The sequence below is a fragment of the Psittacula echo genome (assembly GCF_963264785.1).
Source record: "Psittacula echo genome assembly, chromosome: 3".
Classification (NCBI taxonomy): domain Eukaryota; kingdom Metazoa; phylum Chordata; class Aves; order Psittaciformes; family Psittacidae; genus Psittacula; species Psittacula echo.
The window spans coordinates 73,619,633-73,642,431 of NC_137736.1; the positions used below are offsets into that span (position 1 = coordinate 73,619,633).

Consider the following 22,799-nt stretch of genomic DNA (forward strand, 5'->3'; position numbering starts at 1 on the left):
CTTTATATAGAACAGCAATTGATAGATTAGGGTAAGGTAAATGCATCCATCATTGTAAATACATAGTATCAAATGGAGTTATGAAAAATGCAGTGTAAATGTGCATACATTGGGAAGCTGCTTAGTAAATTTCAGTTTGGGCTGAATATCTATACCACAGATTCAGAACTCCTGGCCAACACGTTCCTTTGGTCTGCCTATATGATGTTAGACTGATTAGTTCTGAGCACTAACGAAACAAACTGTACAATCCATAGCCTGCTCCCCAGACTAGTGCCCTAACTAGGTCCTGCCAACCACACAGCACCTTTAGACAGTCAGGAGATGATTGTGAGCAAAATAAAGGTGTATGTAGCAGTAAAAAGCTCCAGGTTTCAGCTTTAAGTTCCAGGATTCATGTTTTGGAAAAGGCAATCCCCCTGTTTTTAATACAGCTGGAGGATTCTTCCTCTGAGAAACAACTACTCAGAGCTGCTCTGCATTCACATCCCACTGTGCTGCTCCAGAAGCACCTGCACCAGCCTGACTGTACAGCTGAGGAAAACCTAAGGAAGAGTATCAGCTTTGCTGAGGAAATTGAATTAGCTACCAAGATTTCAAAAACAGATAAAAAAGAAATTAGACCACAGCCTGAGCTGGGCTTGTTCAGCCTGGAGAAGACAAAGCTCCAGGGAGACTTCAGGGTAGCCTTCCATAAGCCTACAAGAAATCTGGAGTGGGGGTTTTTCACAAGGCCCTGTAGTGACAATAGGGAGTGGCTTTAAGCTGAAGGAAGACTTAGGTTAGACATCAGAAGGAAGTTCTTCCCTATGAGAGTGGTGAGACACTGGCACAAGTTGCCCAGAGAAGCTGTGGCTGCCCCATCCCTCGCAGTGTTCAAGGCCAGGCTGGATGGAGCTTGGAGCAACCTGATCTAGTGGAAGGTGTCCCTGACCATGACAGCAGGGTTGGAACCAAATGAGCTTTAACATCCCTTCTGACCCAAACAATTCTGTGATTCTATTACATATGAAGATGTATATTCTGCATGACACTGCTCACACATAGTAACATCTACTGTTATCCTGGTGAATGCCGATGGAGAACAATCCTCTAGGCCCAAGCATCAGCAGCCAGATGGCAAGGTCTGGGGAGCACTAGGCACACGACACGGCCCTGCCTCTCCTCAGCGACCAGCAACCACCTCCACTGGAGCCAAGAGCGCCCTCCTAACGCAGCACATTGCTCATAGGTAACGGCGCAGCACCACAGCTCAAACCTAAACCAGCCCACCTAAAACTCGCTTGCAAAGCAACCCAAGATTAAACCACGACACAAATATAACAGACGCACGCCGGACACCGCCTCAGGGAGGCGGTGCTAACGCCGCGCCTGCGCAGAATCCCAAGTCTCCTCGAGCACCGCCCCCCGCCGCGTGTCAACGCGGGCGTATGGGCGGCACCGCTATTTATACGGCGCCGGCCACTGATTAGTCTCTGTGCTGGCCAATAGCTCAGCAGTGAGGGCACAGCACAGCCAATAGGAGCAAGGCAGGCGTTGCGTAGGCGGGGGTGTGCGTATCGCGGGCTGAGGGGGCCATGGAAGCCGGTTTCGGGCTTCGTTGGTGTCGCTCTGTGTTCCTCATGGCGGGTTGGTCACTGCCACCTGCCCTCCTTCTCCTTGTTCTCCTGTGTGCCCAGCCGTGCCACTGCGGCAGGGCTCCAGCCTCCTCCCAGGCCGTGACGGCCCGGCTGGCGGCGAAGTGGCCGGCGACCCCACTGCTACTGGAGGCGAGGTGCGTGCAGCCTCCTCCTCTTCCTCCTCCTCCTTCTGATACTGCTTTCCTTGGCCGCCGCGCGGGGCCGTTAGGCCGCGGCAGGGAGCAGCGGCGATCCCGTCCCTGGCTGTCTCTTGGGGGGCTGAGGGGACAGGAAGAGGGAGGGGCCCTGTCTTCTCTCCGCTGCGCGGGCTGAGAGGGAAGGTGGGCTGCTAGAAAGGGGTGGCTGCGATTCCCTACCCTCTTCCTCTGTCAGTCTTTACACAACTCCTTTGGTATAAGGCTTACCTGTTTTCTCCAGTGTTATGTGACGGGCTTTCCCACTTTTCTGAGTGTGCTGTTTAAATTGCTTTGCATTTAGCCTGAGGAGGAGATGCAATGGGCCAATCTGCACAGTCCCTACCTTCCACTGAGTGACAGTATCTCCTTGTCTTGCCCGAATTATTTTACTTTCACCCACTGATTTAATAAGTATATATAAAGGTACTAGTAAAGATGTGGTAGTCAACCCCACCTGGAGTACTGCATCCAGCTCTGGAGTCCTCACTATAGAAAATACAGGACCTCTTGGAGAGAGTCCAGAGAAGGGCTACAAAAATGATCAGAGGGACGGAGCACCTCTCTTAAGGAGACAGGCTGAGAGAGCTGGGGTTGTTCAGCCTGGAGAAAGCTCTGGGAAGGCCTTATCATGGCCTTTCAGTTATTAAAAGGGACCTGTAAGAAAGATGGGGAGAGACTCTTTAGCAGGGCCTGTTGTGATAGGATGAGGGGTGACGGTTTTAAACTGAAAGGAGAGAGAGATTCAGGCTGGATGTGAGGAAGAAATGTTTTACAATGAGGGTGGTAAAACACTGGCAGAGGTTGCCTGGAGAGGTGGTGGGTGCACCGTCCCTGGAGACGTTCAAGACCAGGCTGGATGTGGTTCTGGGCAACCTGATCTAGTTGAAGGTGTCCCTGCTCACTGCAGGGGGGTTGGACTATATGAGCTTTAAAGGCCCCTTCCAACCCAAGTCTGTGATTTCAAAATAGGAAGTGAAAATGTTTTCCAGTATTACATGGTTGTGGCTCCTCTGCCAGTTGGGTTTAAAATCCTTTTGATTTGAGTATTAAACTTATTTGCTGCTGTTTGGAGAACTCCCATGAAAGGGAGAACTGCAAGCTTCTGTAATCAAAGGAGTGGCAAACTTCCAAAGTAAAGATTAGGAAACAATACACTCATGCTAGCAAGTTGATCTTTTTGGCAGACTTAAGGAGGGAGAAAAAAAGCAACTGATGTACCCTTAAGAAAAACCACAAAACTAAAAAGTTTTACCAGTAAACTCAAGAATGGGATTTGGAATAAAGCAAACATTACCTTTTATACCTTGTAAGGATTAACCAATTTTTGCAAGTGTTCCAGAGACTAAAGACCTCCCTTGCGTAGCAAAGTAGACATTGTCATTGATAACAGCCTGTAATTTAATTAAAACCTATCAGTTGACAGAGTGTGTTACCATTTTTGTGTTTACCCACTATTAAATAAAGTTTTTGCACTGAATTGATTTTATTTCTAACTATATTGGAATATCTGTGGAAAAATAAAGTGGAAAATTGTGTTTATTTCTGCATCAGAGGATATTTTGCTTGCTTCACAGCTCTGATTGTTGAGTTCAGATTGGTAGGATTTTGTTCAAAATTTGTTTTATCCAAAATACACCACTGTTCACTGTTTTATGCTATAAGGATTTTAGATGGTCATCGAAAACTCAAGACTTGGTTGTTGCTGGGCATTTGTTATTTTAAACAACTGAAGTTTTTACTGTGGTACATCTTTGGACAAAGGCAACCTATGGACAATTCATTTTTATTTTTAAACAGTGAATTTATTGCAGAAGATGGTAATGAGAAGTTTTGGCAGTTCTTGGAAACTGTACGAGAATTAACAGTTTATAAGCAAGGAGGTAAGTTAAACAGCATGCTAGCTTTAATATCTTGCACTGTATCTAACTTTTAAATGTCAAGCTAACACATTAACTAGTTCCAGTCAGGTAAAGCCTAACTTTTACACTGTTGCTAAAGGTAGTTTTCTTTCAGAAAGCTGTAGCATATTTTCCACTGAGAGCTCTACCTATACGTGAGTTCTGAAAGCAAGGAAAACAAGATGGACTGAACTGTTACAACATGGAAGAGAAGTGTAAAGATTAAAAATAGTTTCTTACATGACTCAGCAAGAGCTCATAGGATATACAGACTTCATGTTTTGTGTAAGGTGGATGTTTGTAGGGGAGGGAATCCCACAAATAACTAAAATGAGAATGCTAGCTAAAGGAAAAAAATGAATGGCCAAGAAAAGGTTTTGTACTTGTAGGTGGCATAGAGACTGTTTTCTATTGTCAATATTGGTGTTTCAGAATAAATATTTATCACTGTCAAAGATTAAAAACACCCTGCCTGATTAGACAGAAGAATATTAAGTTTGCAGAGAAGAGCAAAGCACAAAATCCAGCAAACAAAGCATAAGTGAGCCACCTCAGAAGATGCCTTGGAAAACAGTTTACTGGAAATGCCCATGGTAATGAGAAACTTGGAAACCTACTAGGCTTTACAACAGGTTGGTGAATATTAGACCTACTTGGTAGGTCAATAGATAAACAGGGCGAAAAAAGCTTCTAAACAAGGTAAGGCTGTTTCATTTTGCTCTTTACTTCAGAACAGTACAGCTCCTTAGGCATAAGTGGGAGGACTAACACTACTACTAGAAGAGACTTAGGTAAGTTGAATCTTATGTTAATAGCCAGAAGCTAACAAATTGTAGAAAGAACATGTGGGAAATGGCAATGAGATTGCAGAACTGAATCCTTGTTGTGAACATAGCAGTACATGGGAGGGAGGACTTAAAATGAAAAACACGCATTAGCAATTGTGACTCACTGAATACAAATCAAAAAGAGACTGTGATGCCCATGTGGATAGGTCAGGGAGAATGTTATTTGAGTGATCAGCAATGCCCAAAGCAGATGATAGGCTTAAAAAATTATGAGGAAAGGAACAGGGACCAATATGGTCAATAACATCTTGCTGCTTATGATTCCATGATGCAGTCTTGGGTTGAGCAAAACATGATGTTCTACATTACTGTCTGTATTTTCATTTCTTCAGAAATGATATAGAAAAAGCAGGAGATGTACCAAGAACTGTGATTGTACTTGTGGGATATCAACTTGAGAGGGGGAAAAAATTACTGTGAGCTGTTGAAAACTGAGGATGATCTGAGGTCAGAAGCATAAACAGCACCAGAGAGAATCAGTAGGCCTGGGTGGTAAATGCTGCTTAGAGCCATTCTGCATTAAGGGGATGAGGACATGGAAGATGGAAGTAGGTGCAGAGTTTGATCTGTGACCAGCTGCTAGTAGCATTTATTGATGCAGGTACTGCTGACTAATGCTTTTTAAGTTTTTTGTCAGTGCACAGTTGCACCCTCCACAAGGCTGTGAATGACACAAAACAGAAAAGTTGAGAAGCTGGAGGCTAGAGCTGCCATTAGAGGAGCCTTGGCAGGCTGCAGAGAGAGGCCAACAGAAACTTTGGGAAGCTCGCCAAGGCATTTTACAGACTTCTGCATGTGGGTTGGGATAATCTCAGCAACAGTGCAACCTGAGCAATGACTGACTAGAAAGCAAGGGGTTTTTTAAGAAACACAGCCAGGGATTCTTAACAGTGAGTTGCATTAAATTATTACTTCTCAGAAAAGGCTGATTGCATGCTAGGCTGCATCAGCAAGCGTGTAGCCAGCAAGTCAAGAAAACTGGTTAGTCCACTGTACATGCCACTTGTAAGACAGCCTCTGGACTACTGGGCCCAGGTTTGTGCTCCCTGTTAAAAGGAAAAGAAGTCGTACTAGAGCAAGTCTAGGAGCGGATGGCCAGAATGGTCAAGGAACTGAAGCAGACATTTGAGGTAAGGCTGGGAGAACTGGGTTTTACTCAACATGAGAAACAAGGTCTCTCCTTACTCCTTCTATCTTTGACTTCCTAATAGAAAGGTATAGAGAAGATTAAAACAGACCCTTCATGAAGGTATGTAGTGATATGAAAAAAAGCCATGTGCACAAGTTGAAACATGGAAATTTTGGTTAGATACTATGGAGAATGTTTCTGCCACAGGGTTGGGTAAACGCTGGAACAGACTGCCCCTGTGGAAGGAGGCTATGGAATCTGTTCCTGGAGACACTCAAAACTGCTGCTCAAGGCCCTGAGCAGCCTAATCTAGCATTGAAATTAGACGTCCTCCAAGTAAAAGTTTGGATGAGGTGACCTCCATAGGTGACTTTTGACTTGAATTACTATTTTGTTTTGTTTTGGGTTTTTTCTATGAATGGTTTAGATGCATTTTTTATAGCCCTTGAGACAAGGCTGATATATTAAATGATGTGTCAGGGCTTTTTATCAGCAGCCATCTCTTGTCTGCCTGCTTGGACCAGTTTTCCAAGGAATGTGAAGCTTGGTGACATTTATTAATAGTGACAGAGATCTGTTGAAATTAGCTGTTAGCTACATGCTTTACCTACTTCATTTGGATAAACTCTGTGTGACTGAGAATAAATTACCAGCAGGATGATTTGCATGGCCCATCTTGCCGATGAAGTATGAGATGCTAGTAGGGGGGAACCTTGAGAATGTACTAAAATAGCACTTTAATTAAGCATATGAAGCAATTGATGTATATTTTTATCATTATGGCCAAAAGACTTGTATGTTTATAATGCAGGAAAACTTAAAAGTCTGTGACAAAGCTGTTTTCCTAAAAGTCAATTCATAGCTGGGGTAGGATTATGCAAGCAGACCAATGCTTTTTATGACAGGATGAGAAGGAAAAATTCTGTTTTACAGGAAAAGAAAGTGGTTATTTAATGACAAAAATCAGATCAATAGTGATTCTTCCAGCTGAAGAGTATCTTACTGAAGTCAATGTACTAAATATGAAATAGCATCATACTTACCTAGCAATAGTTAAGTCACTTTCAGTAGGGAAATCTGCATTAGACATTTGAAATAAAACGGTCAGCTAGAGTGAAGCATACTGATCCTCAAATACCAGAGTGATGCAGTTACTGAAAGGTGCGTAACACTATACTTCTGGGAAGAAGTTGTTTCTCTGGATGGTATGGAATGGGTTCTGTCTTAGATGTTGCATGTCAAGACACATTGATGTAGAGGGATGTTCATGATGCATTAGGGCTGCAGTAACATTTGAGCAAATTAAATTGGTTGGGCCAATTGACTTCTCAGTTCTGCTCAGGATCATATCAAGAGTAGATAGGATGGATAACTGAGAAATAAAAGCATTGTTTTTTTTAAATAGAAATGTTTTAATAGAAGGTAAAGAATTACTAGATTTGAAGCTGAAAAACTGGGTTTATGGGTGAATTGGATTATAGATTTGTATCCCAACCCACTGTTGAGTATTTCAGAAAAGTCACGAAGTTTTAAAGCTAAAAGGCAACTTAAAAAATCAGATACAGTGTCTTTTTTTTTATTCTTTGAATTCGTCCCTTGGACGATTTCTGATCTGTTGCTTATCGCTTCTCAAAACTTGTTATTTTAAATTTAAAATAATCAAATCAACATCTGCTGTAAACTTGCTCATTTAAAATATTCAGCCTTAGCAAATTAGGTCTAGTAATGGCCTGGTTAGCTATGATACTTGTAGCAGTTTAACGGATTTGATAGGAACTGTGGACATGGAATTTTGTAAAGCGTTTAGTCTTGTGATGTGTTTGGTTGTTTCAGGATTTTCTTTCATATGAACTCAAATCAACTTGGGAATCATTGAGATTGTACAATATGGAAAACATCAGACAGTTAATTATGGGATACACTTAAATTACAGTAAATTATGGGATACACTTAAATTACAGTAAATTATGGGATACACTTAAATTACAGTATCACACAGTATCACAGTATGTTAGAGATTGGAAGGGACCTCAAAAGATCATCTAGTCCAATCCCCCTGCCGGAGCAGGAACACCTAGATGAGGTTACACAGGAATGTGTCCAGGCGGGTTTTGAACGTCTCCAGAGAAGGAGACTCCACAACCCCCCTGGGCAGCCTGTTCCAGTGTTCCGTCACCCTCACTGAGAAGAAGTTTCTTCTCAAGTTTAAGTGGAACCTCTTGTGTTCCAGTTTGAGCCCATTACCCCTTGTCCTATCATTGTTTGCCACTGAGAAGAGCCTGTCTCCATCCTCGTGACACTCCCCCTTTATATATTTATATACACTAATAAGGTCCCCCCGCAGTCTCCTCTTCTCCAAACTGTAGAGACCCAGCTCCCTCAGCCTTTCCTCATAAGGGAGATGCTCCACTCCCTTAATCATCTTAGTTGCCCTGCGCTGGACTCTCTCCAGCAGGTCCCTGTCCTTCTTGAACTGAGGGGCCCAGAACTGGACACAATATTCCAGATGCGGTCTCACCAGGGCAGAGTAGAGGGGAAGGAGGACCTCTCTCGACCTACTGACCACCCCCCTTCTAATACACCCCAGGATGCCATTGGCCTTCTTGGCCACAAGGGCACAGTGCTGGCTCATGGTCATCCTGCTGTCCACTAGGACCCCCAGGTCCCTCTCCCCTACACTACTCTCTAAGAAGTAACTTACCCCAACCTATACTGGAACCTGAGGTTGTTCCTGCCCAGATGCAGGACTCTACACTTTCCCTTGTTATATTTCATCAAGTTATTCCCTGCCCAACTCTCCAGCCTGTCCAGGTCTCGCTGGATGGCAGCACAGCCTTCTGGTGTGTCAGCCACTCCTCCCAGCTTAGTGTCATCAGCAAACTGGCTGATAGTACACTCAATTCCCTCATCTAAATTGTTGATGAATATATTAAATAATACTGGTCCCAGTACTGACCCTTGAGGCACTCCACTAGATACAGGCCTCCAACTGGACTCCGCCCCATAGACTACAACTCTCTGGCTTCTGTCCTTCAGCCAGTTTGCAGTCCACCTCACTACCTGATCATCCAGGCCACACTTCCTCAGTTTAGCTATGAGGATGCTGTGGGAGACTGTGTCAAATGCTTTGCTGAAGTCAAGGTAGACCACATCCACCGCTCTGCCATCATCCATCCACAATGTTATTTCCTCATAAAAGGCTATGAGGTTGGTCAAGCATGACTTCCCTTGGTAAAGCCATGTTGACTGCCCCTCATAGCCCTCTTATCCTTGACATGCCTTAAGATGGCATCAAGGATAAGGTGTTCCATCACTTTCCCAGGGATGGAGGTGAGGCTGACCGGTCTATAGTTACCCCGGTCCTCCCTGCCCTTTTCGAAGACTGGAGTGACATTTGCTTTCCTCCAGTCCTCAGGCACCTCTCCCGTTTCCCAAGACTTGGTAAAGATGATGGAGAGTGGTCTAGCAATGACTTCTGCCAGTTCCCTCAGCACCCGCGAGTGCACCCCATCTGGACTCATGGATTTATGGATGTCCAGATTGCTCAACTGATCTCTAACCCATTCCTCATCGACTAAGGCAAACTGCTCCGTTGACCTGACTTCTTCTGAGGTCACACGGGTACAGGGCTCTTCAGGACTGCCTCCGGCAGAGCAGACAGAGACAAAGAAGGCATTCAATAACTCTGCCATCTCTGTATCTTCTGTCACCAGGGCACCCATCCCGTTCATCAGTGGGCCTACATTGCCTCTGGTGTTAGTTATTAGAATGAGGTCTTCAGGTAGCATGGACTGCATTGTGTATCTGTACTTAATATGCAGTATACTTTCTGCCAGGCTCGTGGAAGATTTGGAAATGCAGATGATGGTATTTTGATGTATGTTATAAAGAAATCAAAACCACAAAAACTTCATATTATAAAACAGCACAGCTACAAAATGCAGAAGATTGTATTTTAAATGTGCTACTACTTTTGTATTTCAGAAGGTTAATTTAGGAACACAGAGTGAAGGTAAATAGCTAGTTTCCCTCCAACTAATTATAACATGAGTGTTCACTGTCTTTCCAAGTGGTTCAGTTTCTATATTGAATTTTCAGCAGCTTCTTAAATACATTCTTAAAAACCTTCCAAAACAAAAAAATAAAAAACCCCACTACAGACATATTAATAGGGAAATTATTTTCTCTGAAGAAAATCTAACTGTATATTACATATAAGCAAAAATAATGCAAATTATTCGTTGTAAGCTAGAAGACTATGCATTATTCATAACCAAATTATATAAGTATTTTTTATGTTCGTATCAACCTTAAAGGTTCAAGAGTAATTCATTTCGCAAGCATGGAACTTGCATAATAATCATGCAATAAAATGAAGTATTTCCTCTCTGCTGGCATCTTGCTTTAATGTCATAGGGCTTTGACTGGCCAGTGATTGCTTGAACTGATGTTACCTGAAGTCTCCAGTTCTCTAGCTGATCTATAGATACAGATACACGTCTCTGCAGCAGTTTCTCACATCACAGGTAGATGAAAAATAGTGATGAGGATGGTCATAAAAGGAAAGTAAAGGTCTGTATCACAGTAAATATTGATGTTTAAGTATGAGTCTGTTGAGCTAGCTGTTAATTTCTTGTAGTCAATCTAACTAATTTCGCTACAGGAGTTGAGAGAGCTATTCAGCTGACAAATTTAGGCTGCTTTAGAATGAACTGTGTAGCTGTTCATGTTTTGTTGGCTGCTAGGCTATATCTCTCTTGGCTAGAAGGGAAGTTTACAGATATGTAGCTCATACACGTGTTTAGATGTCTGGAGCTGTATCCTATTAATATTGCCTATTTATTTTTAAATCAACTTTGTTAATGAATTTAATGATAATAGGCTATGATGCAGCATTTTATGACTAGAAACTTCTATTTCTGTGTTTCTCTGTAACAGCCAAAGAAATTTACTATGATTTCTGCTCTTTGGCATAGAGTGCAATGTTAAAATGTACCTGGAGGGCAAGAAGTTATCAAGTTTTAAGGAGCAAATACTCTGTGAAAATAATTTGCAAAACTGAAACAGTAGTTCTGTATGTAATAAACTTTGAAAAATTTGTTTTGCATTAGATGGATTGCTTAGCATTTGATGTCTATTAATTTACCTTACTGAAGCTTAAAGTACAGTTGTAGCCTGAAAGAAGCCAGCAATGTTAATGTGAGTTGAAGTAGGAGTAGATGCATGATTTGATAAATGTGACGCTGTCAATATGTTATACCATCATTTTTGAAGGCACGTGATGAATTATCTTTTTCTTATTAAAGTCATTGTCTTAATCGTCTTGTAAAGCAAAAATATCATCTCTACAACAGTGAAAGCAGAGCTGGAATTTGTAAGCCAAAGAATATAAAGACTTGTGGTAAATATATTTTATTGAGGTGGTATCTTTAGAATTGTATATTTAATAGCTGTTCATTGTGTTCAATAGGATGTTATTTGGGGCTGAGTGGAGAGATAGAAATTTCAGATCCAATTTTTATTCCCCTATGTCAGACACTTCTAAGATTCAACTGGACAGGGCGCTGGGACATGTAGTCTATGTCATGCTTGCCTAGAAAGGCTGGACCAAGATGATCCTTGAGGTCCCTTCTAACCTAGTATTTTATGATTCTGTGATTATTTTTGTGGAGATAATTTGAAGAAAACTTGAAAGTATAGTTACTGGAAAGATGTTTCAATCTGGAAGTATTTGCCACTCCCAAATCTTTTACATTCACTGCTTAGAATGTGTGAAGACAAATTTATCTTATTTTAGTTCTGCCAGGGCTATATGTAGGTTTAGAAAACATAGAGATGGGGTATTCATTCACTGAGTGTAATGTTAGACAGTGATAATCATGTATAATTTATGGAAAGGCAGTTTCTGGAAATGCAGATCATACCCTTTTGTAATTGTAGATTTTTTTTATTATTTTTTTTTCTAATGAATTACAGCAAACTCAACCTTTCCAAAGAATCAGTTCTAAGAAGGAAGAGAAGGCTGAAAGGGGATCCTAAAGACTTTAAGAACAAATGGCTGTTAGGGATTGCAAAGAGGAAAGTGACAGTATAGGAAATGCTTAATTGTGAAAATTGTATATAGAGCTGCTGGGAGCAGTTAATGGATATTTCCAGAACTATGGCCTGCATGGCTATTGTATGTGGTCTCATATTTTGCTGGAACCTAGGCCATGGTGAGGGAGTGAAATTTTAATTGCTGCAGTCATCATATGTTACGAGTACTTCTGGGATCTCCAGCAGCCGAGGCAGGTAAATTCTGGCAGGTTAAATCATGGGAGATTATTTTCACACTGTGTAAAAATTTTGCGCCACTTTGGACTCCTGAAGGGGTTTCCTACTCATATGATCATTCCCCTTTCACAACAGCAGCATCTTAAAATAAGGTGTTGACCTAAGGACACAGATAAATTCAAGCTGGACAGCCAGAATGGTTCATTCCCCCAGCTCACTTTCCCTTGCTACAAATTTTCACCTTTATAGGAGAATATTTGATTTACACGTGGAAAAGATCTTGAATCACTTGAAGCACAAGTTTCCTAGTAGTTTCTACCAAGTAAAATACATGCTGACTACCTAGATTTGGGGAGGTGCAAACTGGCAGTTCTGGAGTGCTTCATGCCTGTTTCAACTGTTCCTCCTATGGGAGAGCAACCTCTGGAACAGGGATGGTGCACAATGCTTGATATGGTCACAGCTTTGGTTCTCTGACTCGAATTTGCTTTCAAGAGTATCATACCATACAGTGTATACAGCTTGATTTAAAATTTTGGTGAGCGTTATTCCTTAAACAGATCCAAGTCTTTTTCACAACCTGATGAAACTACATTGCAATCTCTTTCTAATTAGGCTTCTTTGCCTCACCCTCCAAAGGCTACATGAGAATATTCACTTGAATTTGCCTCTAAAAGAAGAAATTAATGCTAATTATTTCTCATATATTTAGCCAATGTTCTTTATTATCACTTCTGTCATTCCCAAACACCATCCACCTTCCTTGTTGCTCGGAGTCCTAATTTTGGCCTTGAGAAGGCGAGATATGTATGGAGGAGGGCAGCCACTTCACACGTTACATCCACTCATATTCTTGTTTATCATGTATCTTTAAGGAAGAAATAGGCTATGTGAGAGTAGCCTAAAGAATGTCACCTTTGGAAGATTTTTATTTATGTAAGTTGCGTAGCTGGAGTGTTCCAAGACTAAGTGTGAGGAAATAATTTGTAAGATAATGTTTGAAAGTAAGTAACCTTCAGAATATGCATTAAAAGGCTATCATAAGCTTGACAAAAATAAATCAGTTAGAAAATTCAAGATTATCTGTATGGGTCCGCAGAGACATTTTATTGTCTTGAGTGGATTTTTATATTGCTAAAAATGATTTAGATGCTAACTAGTACTTTTGTGTTTACTTTTGTTGTATTTATGTTGCGTTTGGCCTTTCAAATTGGTAGTAAAGGAAACAATTATCAGTGAACAACATTCAAGATACTTAACTGCCAAGCAGTGCTAACATAATATTTTCTCTCGTGTATCACGGATAGATACGCCACATTATTTATGGCTAAATATTAAAAGTATGTGTTTTTATTTTTTTTAATTCAACAGATTCAGAACATTCCTATTACAACTTAATCCTGAAAAAAGCAGGACAATTTTTATCCAATTTGCAAATCAATCTACTGAAGTTTGCACTTTCGATACGGGCATATTCTCCAACTGTTCAGATGTTTCAGCAGGTGATTATATTATCTGATATATTTGGCTCATGATTTTATGTGGTATTTTGGCTGCAGAGTAGAGAATGTTCATTATTACAGTTCTGTAAAATATATGCCAACAGTATTTGCAACCAAACATGATCCATTTATAAAAGTGATGCCTAATAAGCTGGTTATATTGATAGATGCAAATATCCATGTTTAATTGTATGGATAGCATTATTTTCAAGGTAGGATTTTTGGAATTGTTCATTGTTGAAACTTGGATCATGGGGAATTTTTACATTGCTTTAAATAAGCCTGTGGGAAGTCAGACACTTTCAAATTAGGAGATTTCCTATAGCTTCAAGTGATTTATATTTGTACTTTAGTGGACATCTCATCTCTCATTATTTTAGTATTTGAAATGTTGAAAGCCTAGTCAAATACCTTGTTTGTTTGTAAAAAAGTGTGAGGACCTAATTTCACTGTGCCTCTAGCCTAAAATTGCTCCTCCTCCTTTCAGCAATGCCACCTTCAAGATAAAGTGAGAAATCCATATTTCTAAAAGGTTGTAAGCTGTAATAAACTTAGGAGGGTTTGCAAGTGTTCTCTGGAGCAATATCATCATCTCAGACTCGTATCTTTTCATTTTTATCTTTAAGCTTGTGAATCCAGAGTCATTGAAAATGCATACGATTCCCACTTTACATGGGAATAGCTGAATAGAGTTAAAAATTAAAAGAAAAGGCGGAGGGTGGAGTAGGAAGGGGAGAGAGAACCAAAACTGACATTAATTGTTTGGGATTTATTGGTTAGCACTCAAATCTTTGTACATCAACATGATTGCTGATAGCAACTAAAATGAAAAATACCCCAGAGTACAGCATGTGATTTCAGCTTTGGAGGTTTCTCAGCCCTGTCTTTACAGAACATAAATGGACTTACATTTTCTGGAGTGTGACTGCATTTGATAGACCACATCTCACAAAGGTTATAAGGTCTTAATCTTGTGATATTTTTCACATGTACCCAATTTTGAATTAGCTTAATTAGAAGTACAACTCAATGACAGCTGATCAGTTATTTTAATCAAAGGGATGTGAGTTTAAGCTGAAGTGCAATCAGAGCATTCTGGTTGAGTATAATTGTTGACATATTAGATTGCAGCTGATGAACATCCACCAGAAGGCTGCAGTGCATTTGTGGTTATCCATGAGAAGCACACCTGTAAGACTAATGAAATAAAAAAGCTGCTGAAGAAGGCTACTAAGAGGTAAATTTAATGATTGTTTTTTTAAGAGGAAAAATAGATTACTGAAGTGGAAAATGTGTTATTGCATACATACTTGTAGTAGTTTGAAATTTCATGTTCTACTTACTTGATAATGCCAAGCCCATAAATACCAGTTTTCTGGATATTTAAAGACTTACCTATTTAGAGTATGTGTTATTTTTAGAGTTACTTTTGGTTTTGAAATATTTTAAACACTCATGAGAATTCATCAATTACCATAGAATCATTTAGTTTGGAAAAGACCTGTAATGTGGAATCTGACTGTTAACCTAGCACTGCCAAGTCCACCACTAAACCATGTCCCTAAGTGCCACATCCACATGTCCCCCAAACACCTCCAGGGACAGTGGCTCAACCACTTCCCTGGGCACCTGTTCCAATGCTTGGCAACTCTTTCGGTGAAGAAGTTTTTCCTAATACCCAGTCTAAACCTGCCCTAGTGCAGCTTGAGGCTGCTTCCTCTCATCCTGTAATTGTTACTAGGGAAAAGAGACTGACACCCACCTCCCTACAATCTCCTTTCTTGTAGTTGTAGAGAGCGATAAGGTCTCCCCTGAGCCTCCTTTTCTGAATCAAAGTAGGGTTTTAAAATAAAATTATGGAGCCTTACTTCTCTAACTACACGGATATTTTCGTACTTCTTTTCCCTGGTATGACATAGTCATGTTTGAGCTAGTATACGTTCTATACAAACTTATCATTTAATGCTTCTGAGACAGTACTTCTGCTGACAGACCTTTCTATGTAGTCAGTGCCACTGGCTTATGAGGTCTTGGTAGAGGAGCCTACCTCAGCTGGCATAACCTTTCCTCACCTTGTGCTTGACTTTGCACCTGTCAGGTAATTTTGCAGGCTTTGTCCTGTGGAAACAAGCATCAGTCTGGCATGAATTTATATCACGAAGTAAAATACGTAGAATCTATTAAAATAACAAATCTTAAAATAATGAAAGCAAAATGTTTAATTTCTATTTTAAAAAAATTAATAATTTGTATTTTTTCAGGAGCTGTATGTAACATTTTTTTGGTTAGTTAGGGGTTTTTTTTTCCTGCAATGGTCGAAGTCACCACAATATGCATTAGTGTCCATACCACTTCATGCAGATATGTAAAACGGAAAGATTATTTAGTAGGGCATATTTCTTGAATTTTGCTTTCTATCATATATAAACTGGGGAAAAAAAGTGAAAACCTATAAATTTGTCTCTTTGGGGATGGTTGCTTCTGAAAACAGTTTTCTGTTCTACAGGTGTTATTTATGGTATTTTTTGAGTCCACTGATAGAATTGCAACCTACTAAATCATGGTCTTTTACTTATTCGATAGCCATGTTTTTTTGCAAAAACACTTCACTTCTAGTTTGCAGTGTCCTATTTTTGACTATTACATTCTGCCTCTCTTATATTCTAACATAAATTATTTGTACTATATTTTTGCCTTTAAAATTACATTGAATTCTTCTGGTCATATCTTAAGGCATCATGAGACCTTAACATTTTATCACTATTCTAAAGCCATTAACTGGATTCAGCACAATTTCCTTTCGGAGGTACAGTCCCCATATTTACAAGATTCTGGAAAATCACAGTACTAAACAATAGAACCCTGAAGTATTCAGAATTCAGAAAGAGTTACACTTCTAGAAATCATTAACTTCAAGAACTCACAACAGAACTGAAGTTCTTTCTATTAAATTGTTCTTCTGTTTTGAGTAGTTTTGTGTGCACCACTCATATTCCAACCTTCAGAGCTGCAGGGGCAAAATCTTGATCAATTTCTTCTCCTCCCCACCCCAAAAGTAGTTGTGTCACTCAAATATTTACAGTTCCTGGAGCTAGACTTTGAGAAAAATATGTTCACCTTCAGGTAATTGTTTCCATTATTATTTCCAGTGATACTCTGGGTAGTAGTGCTGGAGATGTTTAGCCTAGGTGCTATAGATAGTGCTCTGCTCCTGTTCTTCCTTTTCAGTGTGGTGAACAGCTGGTATATGAAACAGTGTGCCATCTCGCTGTTGATTCCTCTGAGCCAGTCATTCATTTCCTCTGTGGCTTTTATGAAAAGAGATATTTTTGTTTTATTGATTCCCTTTTTTATTTGAAACAGTTTTCCTTCATGTTTCACTTTTTCTGTCTTCTCTCTGTCATGACTTCTACTTAAGCCAGGCCAACTTAAGCTAGGCTTTCAGTTGTGTCCTAAAGTTCCATATCAGAGGAGGACACTAGAAGTGTTCTATTTTTAGGGATAGCCGTTTCAAATCTCACTGAAAGAGATAGAAAAGGCTATAGCATTATTTTGTGCAGATCCATCAGCTCAACCTGAGATCCAGGAAGTCTCAGGCACTTTGGACTCAGGAGATCCCTAAGAGTTTGTATGTGAAGATCAAGGTTTTGCTTCATCCAGTCCTTTATACAGCAGCTGCTGTGGTTTTGTTGCAATGGATTGCATGGCTCTGATTGTATTTTGTGTAGAGGCGCAATGGGCTCTGTATTTGTCAAAGGAGAATCTGCTGTTAAACAGTTGAGATTGCTTATCTTGCTAACAGTCCAAAATGCAACACTAGTTGTAAGTTGCAACACTAGGATTTACAGGGCTTTTGCTGCCAAGAGCAGAAGCATTGATAGGGGTCACATTTTGATCAAAACAGTCAGTGCCTCAGAAGGCTTGTCAGTATGCATGTCTGCTGTCTTCTGTCTATTGTATTGCCTCTGCATCCCATCTTGGCAACTATCTAGGCAAGTGTATAGTTGCCTGTACTACCCTAGTAACTGGTTAGTGAGTGCTGAGCTCCACATACATGTTTAGAGTTGGGTTTAATCATTTCTTTTGGCTGCCCAGCTGCTGTTCCATCTCTTTCAGGCAGCTTTCTCATGAGAATGAATCTCTTATAGCAGGAAACTAGCTTTCAGCTCTATCAATTTCTTCTTACTACTCTTCACTGTTGAAGGGAAACAGAGAACAGAGGCTTATCTTGGATTTACAAGGGCTGAATGCTTTAATTCTCCAATCCAAGGTCATTATGGTAGCCCTATGGAGCGTTATTTCACTGCAGCACTTATTGTCAGTGAAGTCTGACAATGATGGTATAAAATGCTTCCTTTGAGACCATCAGTGTTCAAGAAAATCTTGGCAGCACTTTGTACCCATCTTCTGAGAACAGGAGTAATTTTTCTGCTATACCTAGGTGACTAATTAAGGAAAGAGAAGCTTCCTTGATTTAGGTTTTCAGCTCTCTAAAAGTGACTGTGGCAGTCCCTGCATATGAGAAGGAAGTTGCACAAGTCACATCCCATATTATGCTTTCACTGTGGCAAATCTGGATCAGTTCTTGAACAGAGCTTACTCATTCAAGTGTTGTTTCGCACTCCCTGATGCCACCTACTTTGCCTTGTCCTGTGATGACAATAGGAAAGCTTGTCTGATACTTCTGTGATGCATGGCTGCATGCACCCAAGTTAATTCTCAAACCAGGCCCCTTCTTTGTCTCTGCCTTACAGATATGGTCTTTAATTGCATATCTACCAGTCTACAGACGATGTTGATGTTAAGGCCCTGAGAAACCTGATACAAATTGGTTTTGCTTTGAATGAAGGTTTGGAGCAGATGGCCTCCAAAGGTCCTTTGCAATGTAAATTATTCCATGATTTTATATTGAAGATATTCCTGAGTTTTGTTCTGCTCATGTGTTTCCAGTATGACTTTCAATGAGCATCTACTACACACATTTTTGTAGTGTGTGTTGGATGAGAGTTTCTGAACTTGTCTCTGAGAGGTTTGGAGGAAGTTTACTGGTCTTTCAAGTGTGACTATACAAAGGCAACTCTGAAAAAGAAGTGTACTCATCAAAAATTACCACCTTGAGTAAATTATTAAACCATATCCTCTGTTCCATCTTTCCTAAATGTTCTGGTTCTGGCTGGGATAGGGTTAGTCTTCTCCCTAGTAGCTGGTGCAGTGCTATGTTTTGGCTTTAGTTTGAGAACAATGCTGCTAACATACAGATGTTTTAGTTGTTGCTTAGTACCGCTTGCCCTGACCAAGGACTTTTCAGTTTCCCACACTCTGCTAGTGAGGAAGGGTACAAGTAGCTGAGAGGGAGTAGAGACGGGACGGTTGACCCAAACTAGCCAAAGGGGTATTTCATACCACAGCACATCATGCCCAGTGTATAAACGTGGGGGGATTGACTGGGAGGTGCCAATCTCTCCTCAGGCACAGGCTGGGCATCGGTCAGTGGGTGGTGAGCAATTGTAGTGTGCGTCACTTGTCCTTCTTGGGCTTTATTACTTTCTCTTTTTTTTTTTTTTTTTTACTAATAATAATTGATACAGTTATTATTTTACTTTATTTCAATTTCTAAGCTGTTCTTATCTCAACCCATGGAGTTTACCTTTTTTTGATCCTTCTCACCATCCCAGGTGGGGTTGTGAGTGAACAAGTGGCTGCATGGTACTTAGTTGCTGTTAAACCATGGCACCAGGTTTTATTCAAAAGATGTTTGCAGTCATCTGAAAAATCACTGCAGGTATAGAAGGCATAACTTTTCTTGTCGTGGCTTTCAATGGGGAAAGTAGGTAGTCAAAATTTGCAAAATTAAATTAACAGAGCTTGATGGTGTTAAAGAAAGATAACCTCAGTTAGTTTCCATTGGTGTTAGCAGCTGTCTCAAACTTCACTGATTATCCTTCTGCTACTCTGTTACTCACTGATTGCTTTGTACATCTCTAATAGATGTAATGAATCATTTAAATTAAAAGCTTCAAGCTGTAACTGTTGCACAAATCTCCAAGTGCTATGCTTTTCATTTGCTCTTTATGTTGTGATTTGATAAAATATATGAAATTATTTATCGTTGATGCTGATTTGTCAGTTGCTTAGACTTTGATTTGCAGATTTGGTGTTCTAAGTTAATTTGTGAGTAATCATGAGTATTTTGTGCTGATTTTAACATGGCTTGTATATTTTTAGCATTATTAGATTTTTCAATTATTAAGTAGGAAAACTGCCACTGTTATTTTTTTTTCCTGAATATATAGTATCATGATTCTTTGTTTTAAAACCAGACCCAGACCATATCTTTTTAAGGGGGATCATAAATTCCCAACTCTCAAAGAGGATGGCCCAGTGGTGGTTCTTTATGCAGAAATGGGTACGAAAGACTTTGTCAAATTCCACCGGATTTTGTCTGAGAAGGCACAAAAGGAGGAAATTGTTTATGTTCTCCGGCATTATGTTCAGGTATGCCATTCAAATTAATGTTGATTCAGTAAGCTGCTAGTATTCTGTCTTTATTTTGCTTGGTTTTTGGCAGAATGCATTTTCTACATTTACTTTTGCATTTGCCTAAATTGTATGCAATATATGTACTCATTTTAAAGCTTCCCAGGTGAAGTGATTCACTTAATACAAACTTTGAAGCTAATAAAACATTATAATATTACCTAATTCTGTATGCAAGCACTGTTTACATCACTAATTGATCTTGAAATATCTCTTTTTGCTTTGTATGTCTAGACTTTCTATGTTGTACTAAGATCTTGGATGAATCTTGGTGCAGGAGACTGAATGTATTAGTAACAAGAATTAGAAAAATGGGACATAGGCTAGAAAATTAAGTTTAAAAATAATTAATTGTACTTAGAATTTTCTATGTTCTCTGTATAATCCCCGATGTTCATTGTAGTACAGCAGCATGGGCTATCACAGTCAACATCACTGACCAGTTTTTTGATGGCTGCATTGCACAGCATCACTATTTTAAACAGAATGTTTCAGAATGCTTTTCTTAACTTACTCTTCTCCCTAAAACAAAACAAGACAAATACCAGTACATGAAACTACATGGTCCCGAGTTTTGGTTATTGGAAGGTTTTAGTAATATGTATTCAAAGTACAGCTCTTAAATAGTGTGGCTAATACAGATAATTCAGGGACATGAGATCCATAGTTTGCAGATGACTTTGAGATATTTGCTTACAATAATGAAATAGAGAATTTGAGGAAACCAGCTTCAATTCTAAATTGTGTGTGGTATAGTTTTTATTGAACCTTGTTCCTTTATGCACTTTTACTTTAATTAAATACCTACAGTCTTCTTGGTCTGATCAGTTTATGCACCTTGGTCCACCCCAAATGCAAATTACCTTCCTTCCTGGACTTTTTCCTCTCTCTCTTCAGACTGCTCTTCTCTTTTCTACCTTTCTCACAACCTACGTTTTTATTCTTGGCTTCCACTGATACAATTCCTCCTCTTTTTTTTTTCTTTTTTTTTTTTTTTTTTTTTCATTAAATACCAGAAGAGGGAGCATTGAGAGCAGAAGAGGTACGGTCTTTCTGCTGTTTCGTTTTATTTTTCTCAGTATCACTGGGTGCAGTGCTCTCTCTGCATAGATTTGCTTAGAGGACCAACTGGTTAAACCTTCAGCCCTGCTGGCTTTTCAGCTGTGGGCTGGAGGATTCTTTATACAGAAGGATTCTTACGAATTGCAAGCTAAAGCTGAAAGGCTTTGAAGAAATTTCTGCCATGCATGTGCAAATTGCATTTTGGACAGGGAACTTTCGTACATTTTGGGCAAATTAGAGCACATTTTCAGAAATAACTATGCCCTGAGTAATTATGCTGTTGAATGTCAAACTCCCACTCCACAGCTAGAAAATACTTGTTACTTGTTTTTAATAAGTAGCAACCTGATTTTCGAAGTGATACTTTAACACATTTTCTTAGTCCCCCTTGCAGAAAGTGATTAATTCTTTCATCAAAACTTTTTAAAATAATTGCTCTAATGCAGAAATAGAGAATTTCCTCCTGACATCCTGAAAGTCTGGCAAAATTACAAATAAATTAGTAACAATGTAAAATATTAATTGTAAGGCATCAATAATTATGTAGGGTGCTACAAAATCTACCTCTAATCATAGAATGATTTGGGTTGGAAGGGAACTTAATGATCATCTAGTTCCAACCTCCCTGCTATAGGCAGGGACACCTTCCGTCAGACCAGGTTGCTCAAGGCACCATCCAGCCTGGCCTTGAACACAGCCAGGGGTGGGACAGCCACAGCTTCTCTGGGCAACCTGTGCCACTTATAGTGAAGAATTTTTTTCTAATAACTAAATCTACTTTCTTTCAACTTGAGCCCATTACCCCTTGTCCTGAAGGACTGTTCTAGTACTTCTAATATTATGTGAAGGGACTGCAATTTCAACACAGCCTTTTTGTGGTCTGCAGGAGGTAAAAGAGGCCTTTACTCTCTGTTGCACACCTTCTCAATGGACTTTCAATTTGTCTTACTTGATTCTTGTAATTTGTTTTGCATAGCATTTAGTATTTTGAATCTTAAACTGAAAGATGAATTTAACTTTTTTTTTTACTGCCATAATTGTTTAAATTTACGGTATTAGATATTGTTAATCTCCTATAAATACAGTTTTTTAAGTTATATTTTTTGTTCTGTTAAAATAATATCAAACAGAAACCAAGTTCCAGAAAAATGTATTTATCTGGATATGGTGTAGAACTTGCAATAAAGAGCACAGAATATAAAGTGGTGGATGACACACAGCTCAAAGGTATGTGGTGGGCTTTATTTATAATATGTCGTTGGGGATACTATTGAAATAAGTTACAATCTTTGGTTATAAAGTCAGTAATGTTTTAAAATAATTAATTTCTTCTTAGAGGAGGAAATCTCAAGCATTAGGAACTAAGACGTCAAAATATATGTAAGCATTTGTAAACAGTTGTGCTCAGAATATATAGTTCATTACCTGACCTCTAATTGTTGTGTTCTATGGCTCTTCAAAATGTAATCCATTCTTCTGCCTTTCAATAAGTACAAGATTGTTTAACCTTTGTTCTTCAATTACTTTATGTTTGTTGGCATCTCTTATCTGCTGATTACTACAGTATCTACACATCACTGTTTCAGAGGTGAGAGGTTTTTCTGTGAATTTAAGTGGAAATACTTTCACAATCTTCTGTTGGAAAGATGTGCAGAATCATAGAATTTGGTACCAGGGTATGTTACTACATGTTGAAATGGGACATTTACCACAGAAAATGGTAGCTATAGAATT

The 22,799-nt window shown here is 39.6% G+C and overlaps 1 protein-coding gene across 5 annotated transcripts in view; it reads left to right on the forward strand.

Annotated features, from left to right (window-relative positions):
- The first annotated feature begins 1,584 nt into the window (after positions 1-1,584).
- Positions 1,585-22,799, forward strand: part of UGGT2 (UDP-glucose glycoprotein glucosyltransferase 2) — an 85,883-nt gene continuing 64,668 nt past the window's right edge. For 3 of the 5 annotated variants that reach the window (XM_080612504.1, XM_080612505.1, XM_080612508.1), the window contains exons 1-6: positions 1,585-1,774; positions 3,614-3,696; positions 13,336-13,466; positions 14,591-14,703; positions 19,787-19,961; positions 22,196-22,292. In XM_080612504.1, coding sequence (XP_080468630.1) covers positions 1,623-1,774; positions 3,614-3,696; positions 13,336-13,466; positions 14,591-14,703; positions 19,787-19,961; positions 22,196-22,292 — 751 coding nt within the window. In that variant the 5' untranslated portion in view covers positions 1,585-1,622. Of the gene's footprint in view, positions 1,775-3,613; positions 3,697-13,335; positions 13,467-14,590; positions 14,704-15,472; positions 15,565-19,786; positions 19,962-22,195; positions 22,293-22,799 lie in introns of those variants that run through there. The other 2 variants (XM_080612507.1, XM_080612506.1) reach the window with 2 other exon arrangements.